At 37.9% G+C, this 25,960-nt stretch overlaps 3 protein-coding genes across 3 annotated transcripts; 1 reads left to right on the top strand and 2 right to left on the bottom strand.

The window, feature by feature from the left end:
- Positions 1-503: 503 nt before the first annotated feature.
- On the top strand, positions 504-13,173 carry LOC136238992 (uncharacterized). Its single transcript, XM_066029720.1, has 4 exons — positions 504-728; positions 9,756-9,872; positions 11,211-11,504; positions 12,717-13,173. Exons 2-4 carry the CDS (start codon positions 9,770-9,772, stop codon positions 13,007-13,009), a joined length of 690 nt encoding a protein of 229 aa, XP_065885792.1. The 5' UTR covers positions 504-728; positions 9,756-9,769; the 3' UTR covers positions 13,010-13,173.
- Positions 13,174-17,289: 4,116 nt separating this feature from the next.
- LOC136238994 (soma ferritin-like) lies at positions 17,290-18,079 on the bottom strand. The gene is made up of 2 exons (XM_066029723.1): positions 17,871-18,079; positions 17,290-17,815 (listed from the first exon to the last, which is right to left on the bottom strand). The coding sequence occupies exons 1-2, from the start codon at positions 17,967-17,969 to the stop codon at positions 17,405-17,407; spliced, it is 510 nt and encodes a 169-aa protein (XP_065885795.1). The 5' UTR covers positions 17,970-18,079; the 3' UTR covers positions 17,290-17,404.
- A 2,804-nt stretch (positions 18,080-20,883) lies between these two features.
- Positions 20,884-21,650, bottom strand: LOC136238993 (soma ferritin-like). Its single transcript, XM_066029721.1, has 2 exons — positions 21,431-21,650; positions 20,884-21,375 (listed from the first exon to the last, which is right to left on the bottom strand). Exons 1-2 carry the CDS (start codon positions 21,536-21,538, stop codon positions 20,965-20,967), a joined length of 519 nt encoding a protein of 172 aa, XP_065885793.1. The 5' UTR covers positions 21,539-21,650; the 3' UTR covers positions 20,884-20,964.
- Between the last annotated feature and the right edge of the window lie 4,310 nt (positions 21,651-25,960).

Genomic DNA, 25,960 nt, shown 5'->3' with positions numbered 1-25,960 from the left:
CCTGTTGATTTAATCCCTGTCACTTCTAACACCAGAGGACACGACCAAAGATTTCATCGTATCTATGCAAGGATGAATCAGTACAGTAAATCATTCTTCCAATAAGACTGTGGAATTGACTCCCACCTGACCTAATCCAACAACAATCGCTACAAATTTTTAAGCACTAGCTGAAACTATTATTACCAATCAGTAATCCCATAATCAAATTTGTAAAACACATTGTATGCATGTTTTATATGTACGTTAATCCTCAAACTGAGGCTGCACAGTTTTGGAATATATTAAAACAAGTAAATAAATAAAATCATGGACTTCCTTTTAAAACTAAGCATAATAAATAAATGTAAAACGATTGCGCAATGCTTGGGAGATGCATAGCTGATTGCAGATGTCACTTCCTGTTATTACGCATGGGTCATTCCCCAAGTTTTCCCCCAATGGTATTTTTCCACCTGACATGGCAAAAACTGCCACACCTATAAAACACATTGGAATGACAATATTAATCATTACTTAACTAGAACCATTTGAAAGAGCACCTCAGTTGAGAAGTTGTCAGCGCCGGAGGGCCACAGAAAATCAACGCGGTCGAACACCGGCGGTAGAAGCAGAAAAACTCGTCACAGTTCGGCTTCAAATTCAGCCACTAGATCCTCCTGGGTTTTGTTGAAGCTGTTACTCATGAAAATATTGTTCTAGCTGGGACTCTGATATAACCAACTGAGGTACACGTACGTAGCTATAGCTACTAGTTACTTTGTATGCAAGCTAGTGTAACAGCAATGTATAGAGCAGTTTCAAAACCATGGTAACCAAAAATTACGCAATGGACCACACCCAAATCGCCATGTTTTTGTACCAGACTGTTTCATGTTGCAAGTTGAATTCCTCGCTAAATTCACGTCAAGACTTATTAGTACGTAAGTAAATAGATGCCAGTGATAGAATAAAGTATGTAGGTGAGTTATTAGGCATTAAAAGATACGTACTGCCTCCCAACAGGGCAGTTTCGTAGGAAAGAGAAATGCTTAAAAATGGATTTGGCCAAATTGCGACCTATTCACCACCCAAAGGTGGTTAAAACTAGGGGAAACTTGAAGTATAGGTCTTTATCCAGCACCACAGCAGCGTACAGCCACATCCAGCTATCCCAGGATTAGCCAGAGCTCCTGAAAGATACGAGACCGGTGATGGCGTACTACCAAACAGTGATAAAACGAAGACTTTTAGTAGTGAATTTTGCTAGAGTTAAGTTTTATTGTCGAAATCAACCATCAGTTAAACTTTAGCGGTCTTATTTTGGTGTCTGCTTTTTCACACGAAGTGAGAATCCCAGCACATGAGCGATTCTGGCTAACTCGGGGATGGCTGGATGTGGCTGTACGATGCTGTGGTGCTGGATAAAGACGTATACTTCAAGTTTCTCCTAGTTTTAAACACCTTTGGGCGGTGAATAGGTCGCAATTTGGCCAAATCCATTTTTATGCATTTCTCTTTCCTACGAAACTGCCCTGTTGGGAGGCAGTACGTATCTTTTAATGCCTAATAACTCACCTACATACTTTATTCTATCACTGGCATCTATTTTACTTACGTATTAATAAGTCTTGACATGAATTAAGCGAGGAATTCAACTTGCAACATGAAACAGTCTGGTACAAAAACATGGCGATTTGGGTGTGGTCCATTGCGTAATTTTTGGTTACCATGGTTTTGAAACTACATGATGTTCATTTCACTGACGAGTGATTTCAGTTCGCTTTGACCATGCATGCCAGTTCCCGATCCGTGTTCAAGAATAGCTATACTGCTCCACTTTTGCATAGCTATAATAGCCTATATATACCAAGTTATAATTTTATACAGAGGGCGGATCCAGGGTTTAGCAGGGGGTGCACCAGGGTAGTAGGACTGTGAACCCCAAGCTATTTCATATGTTTTAGGATGGTAGTTTTATTTTTTATTTATTTTTATTGGTATCAGCAACAATTGTTACAATAAGGTAAAACAGTACATAATAAACAAAAACAAATTATCTTACATATGGGCCTCAGCTACCTGCACAGCAATCGGTGCCTCAGCAATGTGGGACAGCGCAAACTGGACCTGGCACCGCGAATGCACATAATTGCAGACCTCAACAAAGAGAAGCTCAATTTACATCTCAGCCATCCCATCACTATTCCATAGGAAAGACTGTGCTTTGCACTCAAAAGGTTGGCCAATCTCTTACCAAAAGGCCGCCCACAAGAGCACCACACACGGTCAGGGTCATCATCGTCAACATCGACGCCATTATTAGACAGATCAACTGGTTGTTTTCGACGGCTCTTCTTACGCCATCCGGGCATTCCAATAAGTGCGCATCAAAGGATCAGAACTCAAGAAGCAGAGCGAGAATAACACGGTAACAAATGGTAAACTCAACCTACTTAGCGCCGTGCCCAGAGCCAGGAAGCGAATACCAGGACCGAAGATCACTCGAAGAATCAAGAGGGATGGTAGTTTTATGCACACTAAATATCTATATTGACGGAGGAGAAGCGCTAACATTCTAGCTATCGTCGTCTGGCCGACATGCTTTCTCACCACAGCTCAACATCTTATAGTGGTACTCTGGCGTGGATTTGCTGCACATTGTCATTTTCATTGCTTCGTTCTGCTACAATGTGCACCCCGGCGGGGAACAACGATCCATCCTTCATCGTTCCATCCATGCTTCCCCGGAAATGGGCCATATTGCTGGCCCTAGGGACTTCTAGTTGTCCCCCTTTCAGTTGTCCAGCACACTTGCTCCTATGTGCTGGGGGTGGTAGGCAAGGGCAGTACATCCAGCCCGGGAAAAAAAATCTACATTGATCAAGAGTTGTATAGGGATAGTTAAATGACAGTCACGAGTAGTTAATTCAGCTAGCTATATAATAATTATTATGCATGGACCTAAAAATGGCATGCACATGCAAGACCGGTCCTGGTGCGTTTCATTTGTAAAATACCCATAGTGTGCAGGGGATAGCACTGCAGATGCTAGTTTTAATACACCTATCAATGTATTGCCTTACTACCCCACCCCCCACCTCGGGAATATATGAGGCTATAGTGGGGATTTGACACAGCCAAATGTCAAATGCCTCATAGTAGGGTAAACCTATCATGTCAAATCCCCACTGTTGGCCCCAGTTGCAAGGCTGCAGCACATGTTTCAGTGCTGGTCACTGTAAAGTGTTAATTATACAACCAAGTACTAAGAATAATACGAAACGCGGTTAAAATTACGTCATAAATAAATAAATAAATAAATAATTAATAATTAATGTTTGAGAAAACTACGAGGCCTAGAGACATGAACTAACCGGGGATAGATTCGCCTGTGAATGAAGGCACAAACGTATAATCATCGCTCCTGTTTGTGCTGATGACTTGACCTTACGTGTAATTCTATATAACGTCCAGTACCACACCCTTGCTTAATTACTTACATATTGCACGAAGAAGATTAGTGATGCCCGTGCAGGAGAGCCAGAAGCCACTTGTGTAAACAAGAAGATTACAAGTAAGTTTTTATGTTTGTAACATCTCAAGTCTCCATGCCAGCTGCCAGTGGATTCATTCACGTAAATAAACAATCCAAGAAAACATTAAACTGACATATGCCACGCTCTTTACTATAAGCTTACAGTTACATATAAAATACAAGTAAACAATTTTGTCTTGTGCAGCTGGCATGGCGAACTTTCTTTGTGTTGGTGTCAGGCAATTCAATACGTGCTTAATCTTTTTTGCCTTCACCTGGCGTAGCTACTAGGCTCTAGTGGCTTGGCTGTCTTCCTTTATCTGGTTCATCTGGCTTGCATACGCCTACAGCATTGTGTAGCTATCTCCTGAAAGTTGTGTATGCATAACTATAGTGTGTCACCCATCACTGTGCCATTGCTACATCACTGATGAACCTTACTTAGCTCTAGTTGATGTTGATATGCATTGCTGTATATTGGCTAATAATTTTTATCTGCATGGTGATGTTGCCTATAATGTATTGCTGCAAACAATACTGCAATAATGTATAGTTCTCTCCTGTATGTTTTGTATACATATACTTTGTACACATCACTGTGCCATTACCACACCAATGATGTACTGGCACTTAGCTACTGGTGGCCTTTAGTTACGATGCCACTATTGTGTTATATCTGTCACTACTGTGACATAATGAGTTGATTTGGAGATAATGCATTCACCACCTAATAGCCTCACCGGGGGGCTGTCACGTTGGTGTATGTACTTGGTTGTATGTGACGCAGTCCTAGTAATAATAATAATAATAATAACATGGTGATTTACTCGGGATTTGACATAGCATAGAAAGTTACAACAAAAAAATACTTGGGCGCTTAATGAACAATCGTCAAATGCCCCATAGTGAAGCAGCAGTTTCATGTCAATTCTGTATAGCCCCACTTACGCCCGAGGGGAGGGTGGTGGGACAATACATTGATAGGTGCATAATGCTCAGCAACTATGGAGGATTCTCAATAAGGCCAACATAATAAGATTCCTTGTTCCCCATCACCTTGGGCTTGAGAGCAATCAGGCAGTGAGGGTGGGCAGTTATTAACTAAAATGTCATTATTTTGGTGAGCCTTCAAAATGACAATACACTGTTGAAGCTGAGGTTGAAACTTTTCATAAGTGTATGCAACAAGCACTTTCCAAGAAATTGAGTAACAAAATAACACTTTAGAGGAGTTTGAATGTCTCCCAGGAAATAAATAATGGGTATGATTGCTGTAGTAGGATAGCTGAGGTACCATACAGTACGATAGTAAATGTATAGTAGGGACCACAAAGGAGTAGGCATGGCCCACGAAATAACATCATGCACCCAAAAACCAGCCTCAATTTTCCCAGACAACCATAAGGCACTATTGGTTACTGAAGTAAAACTAAACCCATTCAAACAAGTTTTCATATTGACCCGAAACGCTTTCACCAAGTTGCTATGGAATTTTAAAGAAAAATCATTCAACAGAATTTTCTAGTGACTGACTGACTGACTGATGCCTTCAGACAAGTGTAATCAATAACGGCTAAGACTATATGGGCTTGATTTTTTCACTGTTCGACGTCACTTCGGCCTGAGAGGTGCCTTTTGGGATACTGCAGTATGTATAATGCATTCTTCATGGACTTACCAGTCTCCTCCTTTGTGTCCCATTCATCTTTGCCGACAGCGAAAGGTGTCAATTTGGCAGTAGCACATGATGGCTTCCCTTTGAAACAGAAATTGTCTGTATTTTTCATAGTGACTATTATGATTGCAGAGGTGCTTTTCAAACAGTTCTTGATTCATACTGCTGTGTAATGAGTTGAACATAGCCAACAGCAAAGCATAATGGATACTTCACTTTTCAGATGGTAATTAATATAATTGGGGCTTGAGGCACTATTTTTTTCTTTTGGTATATGTGTGGATTGTAGAGGTGCTTTTCGAACAGTTCTTGATTCGAAATGCTGTGTAACGGGTTGAACATAGCTGACAATGAAGCATAGTGGATATTTCACTTTTCAGACAGTAATTGATATAGCTGGGGTGCTCGGTGCCATTTCAGATGCGGTATGCGTGGGTTCACCAGTCATAATAAAACTATTTACAAAAAAAGTTCACAAACAAGTACACAAAAACATTTGGAATTTTCAACTAGAGTAGGGCTAGCATATCAATAAAAAGTACTGAAACAAGTTGGAGTAGTCCATGATATTAAATCACAGTAAAACAATAAGAAGTGTTATATCCCTACTGTACTCTCAAGATACCGTAACAGAAATGCACAGTAGGGATATAACACTTCTTATTGTTTTACTGTGATTTAATATCATGGACTACTCCAACTTGTTTCAGTACTTTTTATTGATATGCTAGCCCTACTCTAGTTGAAAATTCCAAATGTTTTCGTGCACTTGTTATATTAGAGTTGCTGACTGCTCTATTAGAGTATCTCGATCTTGAGCACAGAAAAAATTGTATTTCTACGATGCAGTAGGCAAAGTGGCACACGAGTGGGTGACGGGAAACAAGGAATTGACAAATGTTGGCCTAATATTATATGTTTGGTGACTAGCACATTTATAGACCAATAGTACAGGGTGTGTGATCATCATGATTGAGTAAATAGATTATTATTCTATTAGAATATTTGACAGCTTTTTTTTTTTTTTGGGGGGGGGGGGGGGGTGCCCCCTTGGATCAGCCACTGTTTTATTCTTATATATGATTGTCAACCAGTCTGTTTAAAGTTTCCTATATGGGTAAGGCTGCATGCATGAGTTATTTAAAAATCACCACTGAAGAACTCATGAGTCGTGATGTAGCATGGAAAGAAAGTGTTCAAACAGAGCTGAAATCAGTATAATTATTTAGGTGAACCTTCCTTAAAATGTGGACACCCCATAAAATGTGAGGTAAAAGGTGGACATTATAGTTGCAGGTCCAAGGTTGAAACTGCATGGCTTACAGAGTCAGTACTGGATAGTAATCCAGATAAGGGACTATTTGTTTAGTAACGTATAGCAAGAGTAAATAATAGAAGAGAGAGTATCCAACTGCCATATAATGAATCAAAAATGAGCACTCAAGTAGAGAAGTCATCCTGTAGTGCTTTCAAAGACAGTGTTGAATGAAGTAATAAACACCTGCTAGCTCAGACTGTTTGAAGTGTCCAGGCATGATTTGAAGCCAAACAGTCTGAGCTAGCAGGTGTTTATTACTTTATTCAACACTTACTTTGACAGTACTACAGGATGGCTTCTCTACTTGATGCAGTATATGGCAGTTGGATACTCTCTCTTCCATTATTTACTCTTGGTAATAGGCATGCACAAAAAAAAATCGGCATAGTTTCAAGTGCAACCCATGCATGTAAGCTCCACTATAGTGATTGATAATATATTATACTAGTTAGGTGATACACATGCGCATATGCCTCACGCGCATTATGGATATGGCATATGCATAGACTTTGTTGAAAATAAAATAGATTACATGTACGGATGTATACTTATTTCTACAGGTGAATTGGCCATGTTGGAATAGGATGTATGTATTATTATGGTGCATGGGCAATTTAAAAGATTGTAGAAATTGGCCAGTGAGAACTAATGAACTGACAGAGTCAAATGATCCATGGCATTATCTAATGCTTTGTGAATACTGAGTGGTATGGCCTTGTGGCCACCACAAACCATCAACAAAATTAATACCACTCAATAAACTTTTCCACATTACATCATCCACTTCATTGCACAACACCTCACATTATGTTCTTCTGTTGCACATTTATAAATACCTAATAAATATACAGAAAATTCAAAACTACCTACAAGATCGCTTACCTTGTGCTAAGGTGCTTGGTAACTAGAGCAGATAGCCCTGGATTATAGCACAAGTACACAGAAAAATTTGGAATTTTTCAACTAGAGTAGGGACCATAGCACATCAATAAAAAGTACTGAAACAAGTTGGAGTAGTGCACGACATTAAATCACAGTAAAACTATGAGAAGTGTGTTATATCCCTACTGTGCTCATGATACCATAATGGAAATGCACAGTAGGGATATAACACTTCTTATTGTTTTACTGTGATTTAATATCGTGCAACTGATCAGTACTTTTTATCGATGTGCTATGGTTCCTACTCTAGTTGAAAATTCCATTTTTTTCTGTGTACTTGTATGTTAACTTTTTTTGTAAATATGTAATTATTATGACTGGTGAGCCCACATATACCGTATCTGAAATGGTACCATGCACCCCAATTATCGTCTGAAAAGTGAAGAATCCATTATGCTTTGTTGTCAGCTTTGTTCAACCTGTTATGCAGCATTTTGAATCGAGAACCATTCGAAAAGCACCTCTGCAATCCAGCATACCGAAAGAAATAGTGCCGCGTGCCCCAGTTATCGTCTGAAAAAGTGTAGTATCCATTACGCTTCATTGTTGGCTATGTTCAACCCGTTACACAGCAGAACGAATCAAGAACTGTTTGAAAAGCACCTCTGCTATCAAAATAGCCACTATGACAAATACGGACAATTTCCGTTACGAAGGGAAGCCATCACGTGCTATTGCCAAATCGACACTTTTCGCTGTCAGCAAAGATGAATGGAACACAAAGGAGGAGACTGGTAAGTCCATGAAGAATGCATTGTACGTACTGCAGTATGCCAAAAGGCACCTGTCGGGCTGAAGTAATGTCGAACAGTGAAAAAATCAAGCCCATAGCCTTAGCCGTTATCAAGTTATGCTTGTCTGAAGGAATCAGTCAGTCAGTTACTCAGTCAGTCAGTCAGTCACTAGAAAATTGTTAAATAAAGTATTTTTTAAATTCCGTAGCAACTTGTTGAAAGAGTGTTTCGGGTTGATCTGAAAGCTTGTTTGGGCTTAGTTTTACCTAACCAATACTGCCTCATCGTTGTTAGGGGAAATTGAGGCTGTTTTTTGGGTGATATTATTTTGTGGGCCACGCCTACTCCTTTGTGGTCCCTACTATACAGTTACTATTGTACTGTATGATAGAAGGTATTACACTCCAGGAAGCATTGTAAAAAGTAAACTAGTAGTTCTATGATGTCCAAACTCTATTTAAGACACAGATATCTAAGTAAGCATGGCTCCACATGTGCCTACAACACACATTCTTGGTAAGCAGGCATGTATGGACGTATGAATTACAATTGCATTTTCATTAATGCAATCAAGCTTCTTAAGTTACTATTATTATTATCACATGTACGAATCCAGAACAGAAAAACTGTAAGTGAGTCAGTATATTTCAAAGGGTTGAGTTGAGTCCAAGGGAACAATAATATATAGAAGTCCAGGATTTAGGAACATTCAAGGATCAGTCTTTAAATAGCTAGGGTAAATGAATAGAGCACTGTTGAATTTTTATCCAAACAAAGGTGTAAGAAACAGACTCTACATCACTATTAAATGATCACTACATGCATCGTCAACATCCTTATTATTGTTTGCACATGTTCGCTAACCTGTAACAAAATAGCTGACTGTATATCAGTATAATTCATTTGATTAACAAGTGAAATTCTAACAGCTTGGCTGTAAATAAGGGTGCATCCATGAAAGCAAAGCAAATGAAAGAGCTGATAACCGAAGCAACCAAGGATGAATGTTGACACAAGTATGTATGTATAATTATCACGATTCATGTCCTAAATTCAGTCTTGCTGCATTCCTGATTAACTCCTATTGGCTGGCTGCCTTTTTTTCTGTACACCGACTATTGCACAGCAAAAGAGCAGTCAATAGGGTAATAATTAGAAGGATTTATTTATGAACACATCAATACTAAAGGTAGAACACAAGTTATTATAAAGATCCAATGTTAAAACATTAATTATATATAATTAGTTGTATAAATATTCATCCTTGTTTACTACTGATATATCAGCTCTTTTAGTGATCAGTTATACTTTTGTATGGTTTCGTGAATGTGCTCTTTCTTTACAGCTAAGCTACTTTTGCATAAGGATATTGGATACAAATTACAATGTGTATATTGTAGAAGGAAGTCTGGGGATTTTCCCAATATGTACACCCATGCCCTCAGATGTACATTAATTTACAGATCATTCACCATCATCTTGCATAAATTCACAATCACACGATACTGTTGTATATAAAATTTTGTGTTCATTTTAAACTTTGATTTGTATCTAGTGTTGTCTATATAGAATACAAGAAACTGATGGCGCAAACAAATTCAAGTGAATTGTCAACACAAAATCACTCAATGACAAGTGATGATCACAGATCTGGAGTGTCAGAACAAACTGATAAAACAGCCAAAGGTACGATAAATTACATACATTTAATTTAGAGTCATTATAACATACATCTGTATGATTATAGCTATAAGGAGTACACAGTTAGTAGGTGTGATCTGTTGTTAGACTGATGTATGACATGTATGCTCTGGCGTGTGCTGATGAGATACGTTTGTCCATTCAATACTGTACCCAGACATGACATCCTTAAATATACAGCTCCCAATAATCAGCAGCATCAGAGCATATATTTGTAGGTCAAAATTACAATTAGATGTATATGGGCGCAATAACTAGAAAGAGGTGGTTTAATTGACACAATGCAAGGCGTATGAAGCTGTCCATTCAACTGTGTATACGTATATACTTTTTGGGTCATGCGTGTAATTTGAGTGTATTTGTGACTGAATTTTGGAAATCACTCACATGGGTGCATTGTTTATTAACAGAAAATATATTATTTTAAAGCATTGTAACTCACCAGCCCTGGCAACTATGTACGTTTTACCAAAAGATGTTGTGATTCCAAGCATCTAATTGCAAGGTAATCCTTGAAGGGTTTCCATTTTAGGTAGGTATTGCTATATCACGAGTCCTAAAAGGTAGGGCTAAAACAAATATTCTAAATGCTAATGAAATGAATAATTTTAAAACGAAAGAATATTCGAACATTCTAAATGAATGCATTGAGCTCACAAATATTTAAAATTCCATACACAAAGAAATTGCTACTATACATTCGTGCTTGTCTGTTGGTACAACTCTTATAAGTGTCATTATTTTGGAAGAAAATGGCCAAATATTTCATAAAGTTTTAAAATCTATTGCTTTACCATTGTGAGTTATATATCTATAGAATATCGAATCTGCTTCAACAGAATTCGAATACTTGATTTGTGAATAATGATCATGAACCATTTGAATGGTTTGTTTTAGCCCCTACTAAAAAGGGATGGCAGAGGTGGTGAGACAGACTACAGATGGTAATTAAAGGCACCAGACCACAAAACAGCCTGTCAGAGACAGGAAATGGATTGCAATTTCACAAAAAGGTCTATCCAGAGTGTTTAAACTGGCAATAGCATATGCCGGGTGTTCACAGACCTGTACAGACATCTGGTACGGTTATTATATATGCTGCCAGAATACCATAATATACCAAAAGCAGATCCAACAAGTTGGAGGTGAGTGTTTTGATGTGGAAATTGTTAGCCTGACAGTGCAGCAACTTCATGCTGGTATTGGCTCTTGTGCTCATATGGTTGATTTTGTTAAATACAGTCACACTTGCAAACCAACTAACTGGAAATCAACTGTATAGTATAGGGCTTGTGATATTTAGTGATGTCAGTATGTTTACAGTGACATGGAAACCATTTGACATCGGTACTGCACAACGACTGCTAAAACCACTTGATGCTGATTGGAAGGAATTAGCTAACTATTTGTTGAAGGAAAAAAATGATGAGAGGATCAAATCAATTGATGCTAATTGTAGCACTGACAAGGTTGGAAATAAAGCTCTCAATGAAGCTGTTTTGACATGGAGACGTCGCACTGCTAGTGACAAACGTAAGTGGAGTACACTTTGTGAAGTGGCTGGCAAATGGGGAGACAAGACGTTAGAGGAATACTTGAATACTGAGAAGCTAGCACGTGAGTAGCACAAATTCAGCAACATTATCATTGTAATATCTTTATCATATGAGTAAACAGTGGAACCTCAGTTACCCAAACTCTAGGACTTTCAGTTTACCAGATTTGTGCATGTCTATTAGAGTGAGTGTTCTATTAGAGTAGTTAAAATTCATTTTTAAAAAGTTAAATACATTGTTTTTTAAGATGATTTTGCACAAAAATTCAAAGTTATGGACTTTTCAGTTCTTTAAACTGCAAGTGGTCCCCATGGAATCAGATAACTGAGGTTCCACTGTATATGCATAGCCACACAATGTGTAAATGTGAATGTTAACGATACATTGTTTGTACATAATCAAGAGACACTTGTAAGCAGGGAATTGGAAAGGATGTACCAGTCAGTTTTACAACTTGGTGGTATTTATAATTATCTGTTTGACTAGAAATTTGAGAGATGAATTTTGAGGTTCAGCTTTGGCAGTGTTGATTTTTGTGTCAATAGCTATAGATGAAGTATTCAATATAACTGATATTGAGCTTGCTGCACTCAAAAATTGCACTTGTAAAGTAATGAAACAACATAATATTTGTCCCCAAAGCTATTGTTTCAGCTAGTGATGTCGTGTCTACCACTTTTATTACTTATAAAATTTGCTGACTATTCTTAAGTCTTTTAACACTGTTGTTTCACTTGGTGCATGAGGCTGTTTTAACTCATGATAAATTGTATTAACCAGAAGCAAAATAATAGTGAATGATATTTCTAAAGCTTGGTTTAGTTTTGCAATGTTGCTTTGCAAACAACAATAAGATAGCACCTATATACATAATTTACTACTACACAATAACTTGCATGATTCATGCATCTCAACTAGGTGGATGGCATGGCTAGAGCACAAAGGTGTATATAACAAATGCAAACAAAGTACTACACAGCAACAGTCACAATCACAGAGATTTATCTATGATTTACCACGAAAAAGATTAGAAATTTTTTACATAACCTTTATTTACATTCAAGGTAGAGAACTGAAAATACCATAAGTCCAAATACCGAGCTATTCCACTGGTGTATAATTGAAATTGTGCTTTAAGTTTAATGATTGATTTAGTGATTCAAATTAAAACATGGCCACTTTATATACATGTATACATGCAGTATATATATACTGTAGTGGTCATGCAGTCCTACCCATGAAGTATTGTATACATGTTACTATGGCATTGTAGTTGACCAGGAGCCTCAACCAGTGGACATCATGAATTGGTGCAAACAGTCATCACTACGTAGTGAGCACTGGTATGGGTTTGCCACTGAGCTAGTGGGTCAGAACGAAGCTGATGCAATCAAACGGAACTACAGTGGAGGAGGGAACAAGAAGTGTCTGGAAGATCTGCTGGGAACATGGTACAGAACTACCACCAGTCAGGATCATAGCTGGCAGACAATTGTTGATGCTCTAAAGTCAATGTCCGAAGCTAAAGAAGTACTTGAGAAAATCTATAAGGAATGTGTTGTATAACACTTCTTTGTGTGTTTTTATAAATTAGTTTTGTACACTCTTAATTAGAATTTAAATGTTGTGGGAACTCTTTATTGTTGTAACACATCACAATTAATATTTTTTTTTAGTTTAAATTGTTATTGCTAGGTATGCTTGTTAATATGTATTCCTGAAAAACTGGACTGTTGATAATAGCATGGTGCGTATAGCTCCCACTTACGCTGAATTAGTAGCAAGAGTTCATATGAAGTAGGTATTTATATATTTGGTAACGTATACTCACTGCATATTACTAAACACACATGTTGTACACCCTATATATATGTTGTATCATATCCCAGTAAAGCCATGCATCATATATAGAATATAGTCTGACTAAACAGTCAAATATTTGAGTACCTCGAGTATTTGAAATTTTTTTTGGTTGAGCAGTCATCATGATTATATTCCCATTATTCAAATATTTGTTAGCACTTTTTGTGCTCAAGCCAACATTAAATTAAAAACTTTAGATAGTGCTACAAACTGGCATGTAAAATTTTCTAGTTTTCAGAAGCAATAGAAATACTTTCTTACTCCCTAATAAAGAGTTCAGTACTTATTCAATAGAAATACGTACTTAAAGAATAATTGATCATTTTGTTCACAACTATTTAAATAGTAAAAAGTTACTATTCATTTTAGTACTATAAGAATAAGAAGTGTATTAACAACAAACAGCATAACAAGCCATGCAGTGCAGGGAGGTAGACATACATACATCTAAGTAGCCATAGAAAGGCTTTGTTATTTTTGAAACTTGTAACTCAGCTTTTTAATTGTTCTGAAAGACAATAGTCTTGTAGCTACAACCATCTATATACAAAACCAATTTACTTAATTTAGGCAATTGCAATAGTGCATATGAAGATCAATTCCACATATGTAACTTAAGAATTTAATTTTAGCAGATTGGTGAAATTTGGCATTATTCCACCAAATCAAAACTTGCCGACGTTGTCATGATAACGCTTCAGGCCAATTCACCAAGGCCATAATGTAGTTTAGTATACATTGCATGGGTATTAGCAGCTTGATGTTATTCACCTTGCAATTAATCAACTTTATATAACTTCTTTTATAACTATCACAACACGCCAGTATACTTGCATCATTCAATGGATTTGTTTTATTTTCTGTGATATTTTGCCTATAATCATGCTGAAAATCTGCCTACTATGCTAAAAATATATATATTATATATATATATGTGTATATTATATTTTATTGTGCTAGAATATTAGATTCAAGCCTACAATATGACGACTGCAACAAACACCAAAAGTCCTAGGTGCATGTGACAGCAGGTAGGATGTGAAGCAATTATTGCAAGCTAGCTAGCTAGTTGTTGCTAGATAGTTCATATTATACATATATACCAACACCATACATGCTTTCTTAATATCAAGCAAGAACAAGTTATATATCTCCTACCCTAATTTTAGTGCTGACTAAATGCAGTGATTATCGGAGACATAGCCAACAGAGGTTTCCAACATCTGTACTGGGGTACAGAGCTAGTTTAGTACAGATGCAAGGGTCTGGGGTGCAACCCCACTGCCGAGGAACAATTAACATTTTTAATGGTTTAAACTTCATTTATAAATGTATGAATTAGCGCATTAATAATAAATCATATAATAATTATTAGACGCCTGGGAAGCACCTAAACATTTTTGGTTTAGGGTTACAGTAAGCATATTGACGATGCATCTTATCCAAGTGATACAAATACACGTAGGCGGATAACTGCAGATTAGTAATATCCATCAATTCAGGCTACATGTAATGCTACAAACTTTAGCCATTTATATTAATACTGTTCTAAATGGAAATGAAACCCTAGTATCATACACTACGATAGTAGTGTATAGTAGGGACCACAAAGGAGTAGGCATGGCCCACGAAATAAAATCACCCAAAAAGCAACCTCAATCTTCCCTGACGATGATGAGGCAGTATTGGTTAGGTGAAACTAAGCCCAAATAAGCTTTCAGATCGACCCGAAACATTTTCAACAAGTTGCTATGGAATTTTAAAAATAATTTATTTAACGGAATCTTCTACTGACTGACTGACTGATGCCTTCAGACAAGCGTAACTCGATAACGGCTAAGGCTACGGGTTTGATTTTTTCACTGTTTGATGTCGCTTTGGCCCGACAGGTACCTATTGGCATACCGCAGTATGTACAATGCCTTCTTCATGGACTTACCAATGTCCTTCTTTGTGTCCCATTCATCTTTGTTTACAGCGAAAGTGTCAATTTTGCGATAGCATGTGATGGCTTCCCTTCGTAATGGAAATCGTCCGTATTTGTCATAGTGGCTATTTTGATAGCAGAGGCGCTTTTCAAGCAGTTCTTGATTCGTACTGCTGCATAACGGGTTGAATATAGCCGACAATGAAGCATAATGGATACTTCACTTTTCAGATGATAATATTATTATTATTGATATAATCCGGGGGCGCGTGGCACCATTTCTTTCGATATGCGTCGATTGCAGAGGTGCTTTTCTAACAGTTCTTGATTCAAAATGCTGCGTAACAGGTTGAATATAGCTGACAACGAAGCGTAATGGATACTTCACTTCAGACTATAATTGGGGCGCGCGGCATATTTCAGATGCGATATGCGTGGGTTCACCTGTCATAATACAAAAAGTTACACAGAATAATTTGGATTTTTAACTAGAGTAGGGACCATAGCACATCGATAAAAAGTACTGAAACAAGCTGGAGTAATGCACGATATTAACTCACAGTAAAACAATATGAAGTGTTATGTCCCTCCATTATTTGTGTCCAGACACTGGAAAAGTTTAGCTCATACTTCTAAAAATAATTATCGTGTTGCTATTGTTTAAGAGCTTGTAAGACTTCACAACCATCTGCAAAGCCCAAAATGGCTAAAATCAACAGTGAGACACTGCTAAGAGGTGATTATTTGCTGCTTCAAAATGCAGCAACTAAACAAGAGAATCTGGCTCTCTCCAACCACCTACAACTTAGCCTGTTTGTGCCCCTCCCATTGCCAGCTCCTGGATCCGCCCCTGTAGTGTGCATGAATATCGTAATATTATGTGGGCTAGACTATTGTTATATATATACAGTACAGAAAATGCCTTTTACTGCTCAACCAAAGCAAAGTTGTACTATTTTAGCTTACCTTTATAGCCAGTGGCATAATCAGTGCTTTAAATAATGGTCAGACAACCGACCAAAACTTGTGTTTGTCTGAGCATGTTCCATTTTGGTCTGACATAATATTATCCAATTATGATGTACCCACTATTTTCATCCAGACAAAATGCTTATCAGACTCAACAGTGTTTCAAGGGAAGCGATGTTTGAGCAAGTTTGTACAAATGTCTGCCGGATTGAATAATTATACTTTGCTTGGACACTATTTCCTAACATTTCTGCCTGGTACTGCTATCTGCCTGTGTCTGGTGGTATAGTAGGGCACAGGATGGTGGTACCAAAGGTGGCCCAATCTAGGACACCAGCGCTCAACCCAGAATATTAAGCTGGGAGGAGGTTGGGGAAGCAAAATAAGTTGCTTTGGATTTTAGGGGGGTCTGGGGCATGCTCCCCCGGGAAATTTTTGAAAATTTAGGTGAAATTTTACTATGATTCCATTGAATATTGACCATTTGATTATACAACTTCGAGATTAATTATTTTTCAAGGCTTTAGGTATAAACCTAGGGGAGGGCAATAGCTAACCCGAGGGGGCTGTGTCCCCCCTAGATTAACCCCTGGACACCCCTTATAAATTTAGCTACAATTATAAAAGTTGTCAACTGCATGTCTCCTTAATTAGCTATAGCTAGTAATATATGGCCCACGTATACAACCAACATACTATAGGGTGATTAGATCACTATATATGAAATTGGTCATTCATTTATCCTTTACACTAGCTAGTCTGACACCACCCGTCCCTTTGCAAAGAGCAAGGGTCTGATGAAATGCAAATCCCATATCAGTTCAAATGTGGAAATTTTGTTAATGCATACCAATCATTGCCAACTGAAGGGCAATTGTGATGTAATTAGTAGTTATGTATGCTACTTTAATTCCTTTGAACTGAGACAGTGTAATCTTATCAACAGACCCTTGTACTTTTTTGCAAAGAGGCTGGCAGCACCAGGCCACTTTTACACAATCCATATCATCCTGTGAAGTTATTGATTAAACATTCCCAATCACGTGCTACCCCGGATGTACACACACAAACCACAATAACTCATGAGTAGGCTATAATAGTTCACCTTTTTTAACACAACGAAAACAAGACAACATTTTCAAACAAATAAACAAAGGCCTAAGATAACGTTCCAGTTCAAGTCACTTGCTGTACTCCACCTCTTAACTGTCGAGTTCACGATCGAAGTGCCATTCTCCATGACCAGTGCCGAGCCTCTTCAGGTTGGTTACGTAATCTCCCAACTGCTTTATACCCTCGACCTGCTCGTGCAAGTAGTTACCCTCAATGAAGTCTTGCATGTGGGAGTCGTTGTGTTTGGCAGCGACATCGTGAAGATCCAGTAGCGACTTGTTCACGGCTTTCTCAAGCTCTAGCGCAGCCTGCATCACGTCTACGCCGTTACCCCATTCGTCTTTGCTGGGCTTCTTGATGTCCTGAAGGACGATTCTTCCTCCCCTTTTGTTTTGGAAGTCCATCAATTTCTCAGCATGTTCCCGTTCTTCGTCAGAACACTTCTTGAAGAACTTACTAAATCCCTTCAGTGCCACATCGTCGCGGTCGAAATAGTGCGACTACAAGAGACACAAAAAGGTTATCTACGCTCATTTTCTATCACCACTAACGTACCATAGACAAGTAACTGTAGAAGGCGTAGAGTTCCAAGTTGATCTGTTTGTTAACGCCAGCCTCGGATTCCTCGTGGTAGTTTTGGCGAACTTGAGCCATTGCGAAAGTGTAAAAATATGACGATAAAGAGTTACAGTAACGTAGCTATGAGAACAGCAGCCCGTGTACTCACTGGCACAGCAAAGACTAACTGAGTGGTCACGAGTTGTGTTTGCTTTTATAACGCTAGTGATGTCATGGTCATTGTTTAAAATGCTGACGCATGCACGTGATTTAACCACGAGAACGCACTCATGTGACTGCTGATCAGGAAGTTTCAAGTTCATATGTTACTTGCATGTGACTGAAGTTCTGCCCTGGTGGTCACGTACTATTAATGACCTCTCTGAATTATTACACTTTTTAAATTATTTTTTTCCAGTTAGATGGACTGTCCTTGCCACCACCCCCAGCACCAGTTGGCATGCACTGGAAGAGATGACATAAACAGGTTGGCCTGTGTCCACCAAATTAAAGCGGCCCATCTCTGGTCAGCTGATTGAAGCTGCTTCCACGGATTCACACTGTTGCAGAACGTAACAGTGAGAAGGACGTCAACAGTGTACACCTCATCCAGGCCATGCAGAGTAGCTATGCTGTCCACACACGCACGCACGCATGTACGTACACACGCATGCATGCACGCACACACATGAACCTTGGCAGGACATACGGTAGGTCAGCCAAAAACTACTGCTTCTTTTCCCATGCCCCCCAGTAGTTGTAATCACACGTAACAATTTTCACATGGACATCCAAAAGTGGAAAAAAAGCTGGGTCCCCAATTTCTGTTTACAAACAATCATCAGATGATGGTATTCATTGTATGATAATTACTTTCTAAGCACTTTATGTATTCACCAAAAACCACAACTCACTTTTACTTTGCAGACTAGACATGATCCAACTGCTTTGTAGGGTTGAGCTTGCTCACTTTACACCAGTTTGAGCTACTGGTTATGTAACTCGTTATACGGTAGGTGTATCCTGCCGCTGTATTGGTGTCATGAACTACAAAAGAAATGAAAATATTGAGACTGCACTAGAGAGATATAAAGCAGACTTCTTTTACACCCTTTTCATATAGTCGTGGCATTTTATGACTTTGAGGTTCAAACCCATAGCTCGTATATGAATATGGGTTGCATGCAGACACACACACCCCTTACTAAAATGCACTACTTTTGTACAAGGTCTTACCCATTGGGCTATGTTTAAAGCCAAATTAACGGATCAAGCTGAGCAAAGCAGTATTGTCAGAATAGGATATATGCACATGAGCAATAGTGGAATCTGCAACCATGAGGTGCTGCACCCCCCTTGTTAGGAAGCTACGTAGGACAGGTGCAATGGCATCTTAAGACTACACGGATACTGAAAAGAGAACAGCTAGTCTCAACAAGAATGGGTCATGTTTTAGGCTGTGGAGTAAATCCACTAAAACACTAGTAAGACATTAGCTTTAAATTCAAACCATAGCATTTATGCTGAGCCCGTCTATATACAACATGCAGCTATATTATTATTTCACTTAGTTGAAGTGGCTAACAGTAGTTATGCTTATTCAGTAAAAATTGTTACCTCAGAAGGCTAACTAAACTTGCCCGAGTTTTCCTATGGGGGCATGCCCCGGATGGAGCATGCATGCTCTGCATGGCATGCTAAGTGCACTTCACACACTAATTTTATATCAACTATAGTTGTCGTTTTCTCAATCCAATATATACTCTAATAGAACCATCACCATGTGCAATAACAAGTATTACATATTATATAGTGCAAGATTCATGCCAAGTCTATTGCATGCATACCACCTATTTCACCAGTTTATTCCTATTTGACTGTGCCCTCTGATCCTAGCTAGATCTGTCCCTGGTTACGGTAATATCATCAAATTGTGGTAATATTCAGACCCAAAGCCATCTTGTTTGGAACATTTTCAAATATTTTATAAAGCCTTGTCAAGCCATTTGGCCAAGCATCAATGATCTCTTTACAATACCATAGATTCATACATTGTTTTAACGGGACTGAAGGTAGCAGCAGCCATGTTACAATTAATAACTATTACATCTTTACACAATACTGACATTTATTCCAGCTGTGACCTGGTGTGTCAACTGGGAAGCAACCTACCCAGCAGTAACATCAATGTGTACCTGGTATATTAATTTGGGGAGCAGATGCAAACCTATGGCCATGTCTCATGTGGTGGGTGAAAGTTCAGGTGAGACTTCAGGTGAGACTTCAGGTACTCACCTGTGAGAGGATTCCTAATTATAGCAAGAATTTTATGTAGGGTCCATTACTTGCATATAAAATATAAGAGCCAAGGCGTTTAGTGGTACATACTCCATTCTTGGATTTCTGTGTGTACATGAAACTGCACATAAAGAAAATCAGAAACAAAACAAAAAAAAATCATTCCAATTAGATTTACAAGTAGGAGCAAGTTTGACAAATGATCAATGCTTCTCCAAACTAAATCTTTCATCCAATATAAATCAATAAAAAATCATTTTTTCTAGCCAATATCCTGGCAAGTTAAGGGATATATTATCAACTGGAAATTTCAGTTCCGTTTGAAATACTTTTTTTTTTCAAACGGATATTCCTACAACACAAAACATAAGAAGAGTTTTTAACCACCAAAAAACTTGTTTGGAAATGAGCCTACAGTTAGCAACCATGTTACTACACATGTCAGCATCATAAAGTATGGATCTACATACATGTAGCAACCTACCTATCTGACATGATTTTAATCCTCAACAAGTTCGGATCAGTTTTAGCAATCTCACAACCTTGACTTGATTCACTAGCTGCCATTGTCAAAGGTATAACATTTGTAATTGTATCCTAACAGAATGCATGTTGTGGTATTTAACATAACATAATTCTAATTATTGCACCCTTAAACTAATTACACATCCAGCCTTAAAGATACCCAGTAGTGATCACTTTACCATTGGTGTACGTGTAACGGTATGATCAACTCTGCACAATAACGTTATCAAACAAACAATAAAGGCCTAAGATAACGTTTCAGTTCAAGTTAACAGTCAAGTGTACGGTCAAAGTGCCACTCTCCATGGCCAGTGCCAAGCCTCTTCAGATTGGTTATGTAGTCTCCCAACTCCTTTATACCTTCTACTTGTTCATGTAAGTAATTAACCTCAATGAAGTCTTGCATCTGGGAGTCATTGTGCTTGGCAGCGACATCATGAAGGTCCAGGAGCGACTTGTTCACAGCCTTCTCAAGCTCTAACGCTGCTTGCATAGCGTCCACTCCGCAACCCCATTCATCTTTGCTGGGCTTCTTGATGTCCTGGAGGACGATTCTTCCTCCCCTTTTGTTTTGAAACTCCATAAATTTCTCGGCATGCTCTCGTTCCTCATCAGAACACTTCTTGAAGAACTTACTAAATCCCTTCAGTGCCACATCGTCGCGGTCGAAATAGTGCGACTACAAGAGACACAAAAAGGTTATCTACGCTCATTTTCTATCACCACTAACGTACCATAGACAAGTAACTGTAGAAGGCGTAGAGTTCCAAGTTGATCTGTTTGTTAACGCCAGCCTCGGACTCCTCGTGATAGTTTTGGCGAACTTGAACTTTTGTGGCCATTCCGAATGTTCACGAATATTAAACTTGAAAAGATAATACGAATAAGAACAGCAGCCCGTGTACTCACTGGCACAGCAAAGACTAACTGAGAGGTCGTGAGGAATGTTCTTGTTTTTATAGTGACAGTGACGTCAAATTCTTAATAAGGTAAAGTGCGCAGCTAGTAACCATGGGAATAGTGCCACATGTCTGTATAACATTTCCACAACTAGCCCAGTCACCAGCCATTTTACCATAACTAGATTGGTCCCTGATGTTGATATACTTACAGCTGCAGCTCATTACTGTTCATAGTAGCTTCATTTCACTATAGTCAATGAGTTAGTCAGGTCTGTTAAGTTTCAATCTGCACCCTTGTAGATATGGCTACAATAAGTAGTCCACTGATCACTGACATTTTAAAAACGCCACCCTTTAATTGTGGAATTATTTCCCACTATAGCTAGCTAGCTACACTGAAGTTCGTAGCTACAGGTCAGGCCATAACTGGTAGGACATCATGAATTCTTAGTTAGGCCAGGTTATTTCACTTTTGAATCCTTTCATGCCCACACCTAGCTACTGTATAGGTAAGATGTGAAGATTGTTTTAATCACCACATTATAGTGTACAATCCGCCATCACATTTCTTTGAGTGCACTTGTTAACACATTTGAGAGAATCCATTTGTGAATCACTCAAAGTCATCTGTAGCTAGCAGCTCAGACACTCTCTTCCCCCCTCTTGGTAGCTAGCTACATGGTTGTGCATGGATTCAAATACCCAATGCATACCATTCACTTGCTAAGATGGTTTCTAGATTATAGAGATGGTGAGTCGAGGGATTCTAAAGGTGCATCCTCCAGCTGCTCAGTGTTCACTGATAGAGATTTGAACAGCAACTTGTTCAAAGTTCAAGACTTAATGGATGACAGCTAGCTTGTCAATGAAACACTTAGTTAAGTCCCTTAAAAGCTTATGGCCATGTGATGTAGCTATCAGTGTTTGTGGCTTGGAGACACAAACACTTGTGTTCTTCTAGTTATACCAAGAAGCATTCTGTTATAGGACTCTATATGACTGTTCTATTAGAGTAGTTTTCAAAAAAGTAAAATTAGTTTCTAATAACAAAATACATAAAGATATTAAATATTGCACTCAGTTAGCTATATTGTACATAGCTTCACTGAATGACAGAGAAAATATCACTGGCAGCAAGCTCAATGAATCGTCTGGTTGTGTAATATGTCTGATGGAGTTTGTCAGATACCAAAAAGGAGGCCAATTGTTTAATTATATAAGGTTGTAGCAATAGGTCCCATGCCACCAGCAGTAGAGAATGTTACACAAGCAGGTTCCATGCTCAATGTTGGGACTGACTGACTGACTGACTGACTGACTGACTGACTGACTGACTGACTGACTGACTGACTGACTGACTGACTGACTGACTGACTGACTGACTGACTGACTGACTGACTGACTGACTGACTGACTGACTGACACTACTTTAGGATTAAAATCTCTCACATCAAAGGCTATCTGATAATTATAAGATGTATTCTAGAAGAAAAATCCAATCTTGCTTGATCATCAGCATTCGATGCACAATGAGACAGAGTTTCAGAATCTGAAAGTGATGTAGAGACAGAGTTTCAGAATCTGAAAGTGATGTAGTCTTGACTGTTCTATTATCAATGTAACTTTTCTGTTATAATTAGCTATGTATACTGCAATTTTCTGGTGTGTTTTCCATTTTTCTGTACCTTTGTTACGTAAACTCAATCCTAGTTTTACATCCAGGAATCCCCTCCCCTTCCCTTGTGGCCCTGAACTAGCTAAACTTTTCATCATAGCCACCATGATGTTTTCCACTTGACTATTTTACGGAAGGGGCCTTTCACACGTTACCAACTTTGATGACTCATATCTTTAGATTAGAAAAGCCATGCCACTGACTTGAAATTTGGTTAGTATAGTGAGCAATGGCATATTGTAATTGATGGAGGTTTGTATAGTCTAAGTTATGGTTTTCCAACTTCATATACAATTGGATGTGTGTGGTAACCCATTTTTGCAAATCCAGTTATGTACTGTTAATGACCTCAGTGTTGAACAAAGCAGAATAAGCTCTCAACAAATAGTTATTTCACCAGTGCATATGGAGGATACCAACTATGGAACCACTTTCTTGCTTATATGAGCCGAAGTTATCAATGAATATGAAAGCTATTGAATCTAAATTCACTGAGGCCAGCAGGGGTATATTTAGAGGGTTTCGTGGCATTCCAGAAACCCCCTGTCTGGAATTTTAAACTTGTGGGTTTACAGCAGGACTTTTGGCAGAACTAATAAAGAGGAACAGTATAACTGCATTGTAATAGGCCAGAAACTTATATTAATTCCTAAAATGTGGAATAATTCGACAACAAAAGTACTCAAGATACTCTAATAGAGCAGTCTAATGTATTCTAATAACTACTTAAATAGAACATTCATAACGAAATACAATTTTAAATTGTATATAAGACTAATTAAACAGAATTATCAGCAAATTATCTTGAGTTTTCATTTTAATTACAAAACTTGGACATGTTCTGATAGGTCACTACAGCCGGTACCTGACCAGCCACAAGAATTATTTATTAATATTTAGGACTTAAAAATTGCAATGAAAATAATTTGCATGAAATTATGAATCCAGTAAACTTTTAAGGAATTTTAATGTTCACTCTGTTAGCAGCTACAACCCCAGACCCATGCACCTACAAATCTCGAAACCCTGCAACCGTACATAAACTTATGAACCAGTAAATCTACTGTAGTTTGAATAATTAAAGTGCACTTATTGCACTACTTTATCACTTATTGAGAAACTGTTTAATACACTCAGAACACCAACATGTATGGATTTATGCCTAGACGATCAAGTGTAACTCAACATACTTTCAGTAAGATGTATAATCAGACTGATGCAATAGAAAACAACTACTGGACTATTGGAAAGCATTTGATTCAGTTCTCCACAGAAGGCTCTTGGTTAAACTGCAAGCACATGCATCATATATCTACTCACTTGGATAGAAAATGGAAGATCGATATCATTAAATCATCATGCAATTATATAGTGGCAACTCACCTTAACGCTCAGTTTGTGACCTTCATTTTTAACATATACATTAATGTCATGATCTTTCCCCTATTTATATCAGTATAAATGAGTAAGTAACCAATACTCGCCTTTATTGTAAAGGAGTGGATGCCACCAGACCAATAAGTGATTACAAGTAAAAGCTATAGTACTGATCAGCGATTACACATATATATATACTTTTGCTTTTATTACAACTGATTTCAAATTCTGAATGAAATGATGTTATACTTTCATATTACTTTGCATTCAAGTAGTGTAATCCATATCTACAAAACTAGTTATCACACCTTGATGGTAGTTATGCATTTGCACGGTGTGATCATTCATTCAAATTAGGCAAACACCTTTCACAAAAAATGCAAAGAAGTTTCTTCTTGAAATCAATAATTTGATTTAAGTACGTTTATTTTAAGGTGGTGACTCTGCTTGAGCAACTTAAGCTTTTCATGGTAAAAAAAGGTCTGCTAGTAACTTGTATATACCAGAAGCTAAACAACATACACACACACACACACTCATTACATACTGTTCCATTTGTGGATGATTGTTCTATAGAAGATATATATGCACAAGATGACTCTGCTGGTAACTACATAGCAACTGTGTATGTATTCTCAACTTGTATATATGTATTTGTCAAACAAACTTACAAAGAGCACATGCAGATAGGTACCATTAAATGTACTTAGAAGCCATGCAGCTTAGTATGTATACTGAGGTCCGTCCAACAAATTGAACATGCTCATGTTAACTATGAACTTCAATTTTGAAATCCAGATTGATCTATGCATGTGTACATATTTGAAAATGCACCATTCTAACAGGTTACTACATAATGTGTATTTGAATAAACATGTGAAACAATAGAAAGAAGTAATACTTGTACTGAAATCAAAGCTATTGTTTACACCCTGTAGTACTTTACTTTAAGAGAAGAGTGAATATGTGCATGCCACTTAGTAAACTAGTTTAGAGCATATTTTCACTGCATTGCTCAAGCCATATCACGATGTATAAAAATTTACAACATTAACTTGATATATGTAAAATTATGTGCATGAGCAGGTGGTCAGAAACTAGGTGGGATGGTAGCAAATGACTAATAATGACACTTATAAAAAGCTAGACTTCCAAATCTATCTTTATGATCTTGGCATTGTTAATCAGCTCATCTAGGGTTGCTACAGCATCACTTTTGCTCAAGTGGTAGCATATATAGTTAAAACCAATCAATGTAAGTATTTTGGTAGGGACAAAATAATCGTGGTCCAAACTATTTTAGAACTAAG

This window comes from Dysidea avara, chromosome 11, assembly GCF_963678975.1.
Source record: "Dysidea avara chromosome 11, odDysAvar1.4, whole genome shotgun sequence".
NCBI lineage: Eukaryota > Metazoa > Porifera > Demospongiae > Dictyoceratida > Dysideidae > Dysidea > Dysidea avara.
This window is presented reverse-complemented; position numbering and strand designations above follow the sequence as displayed.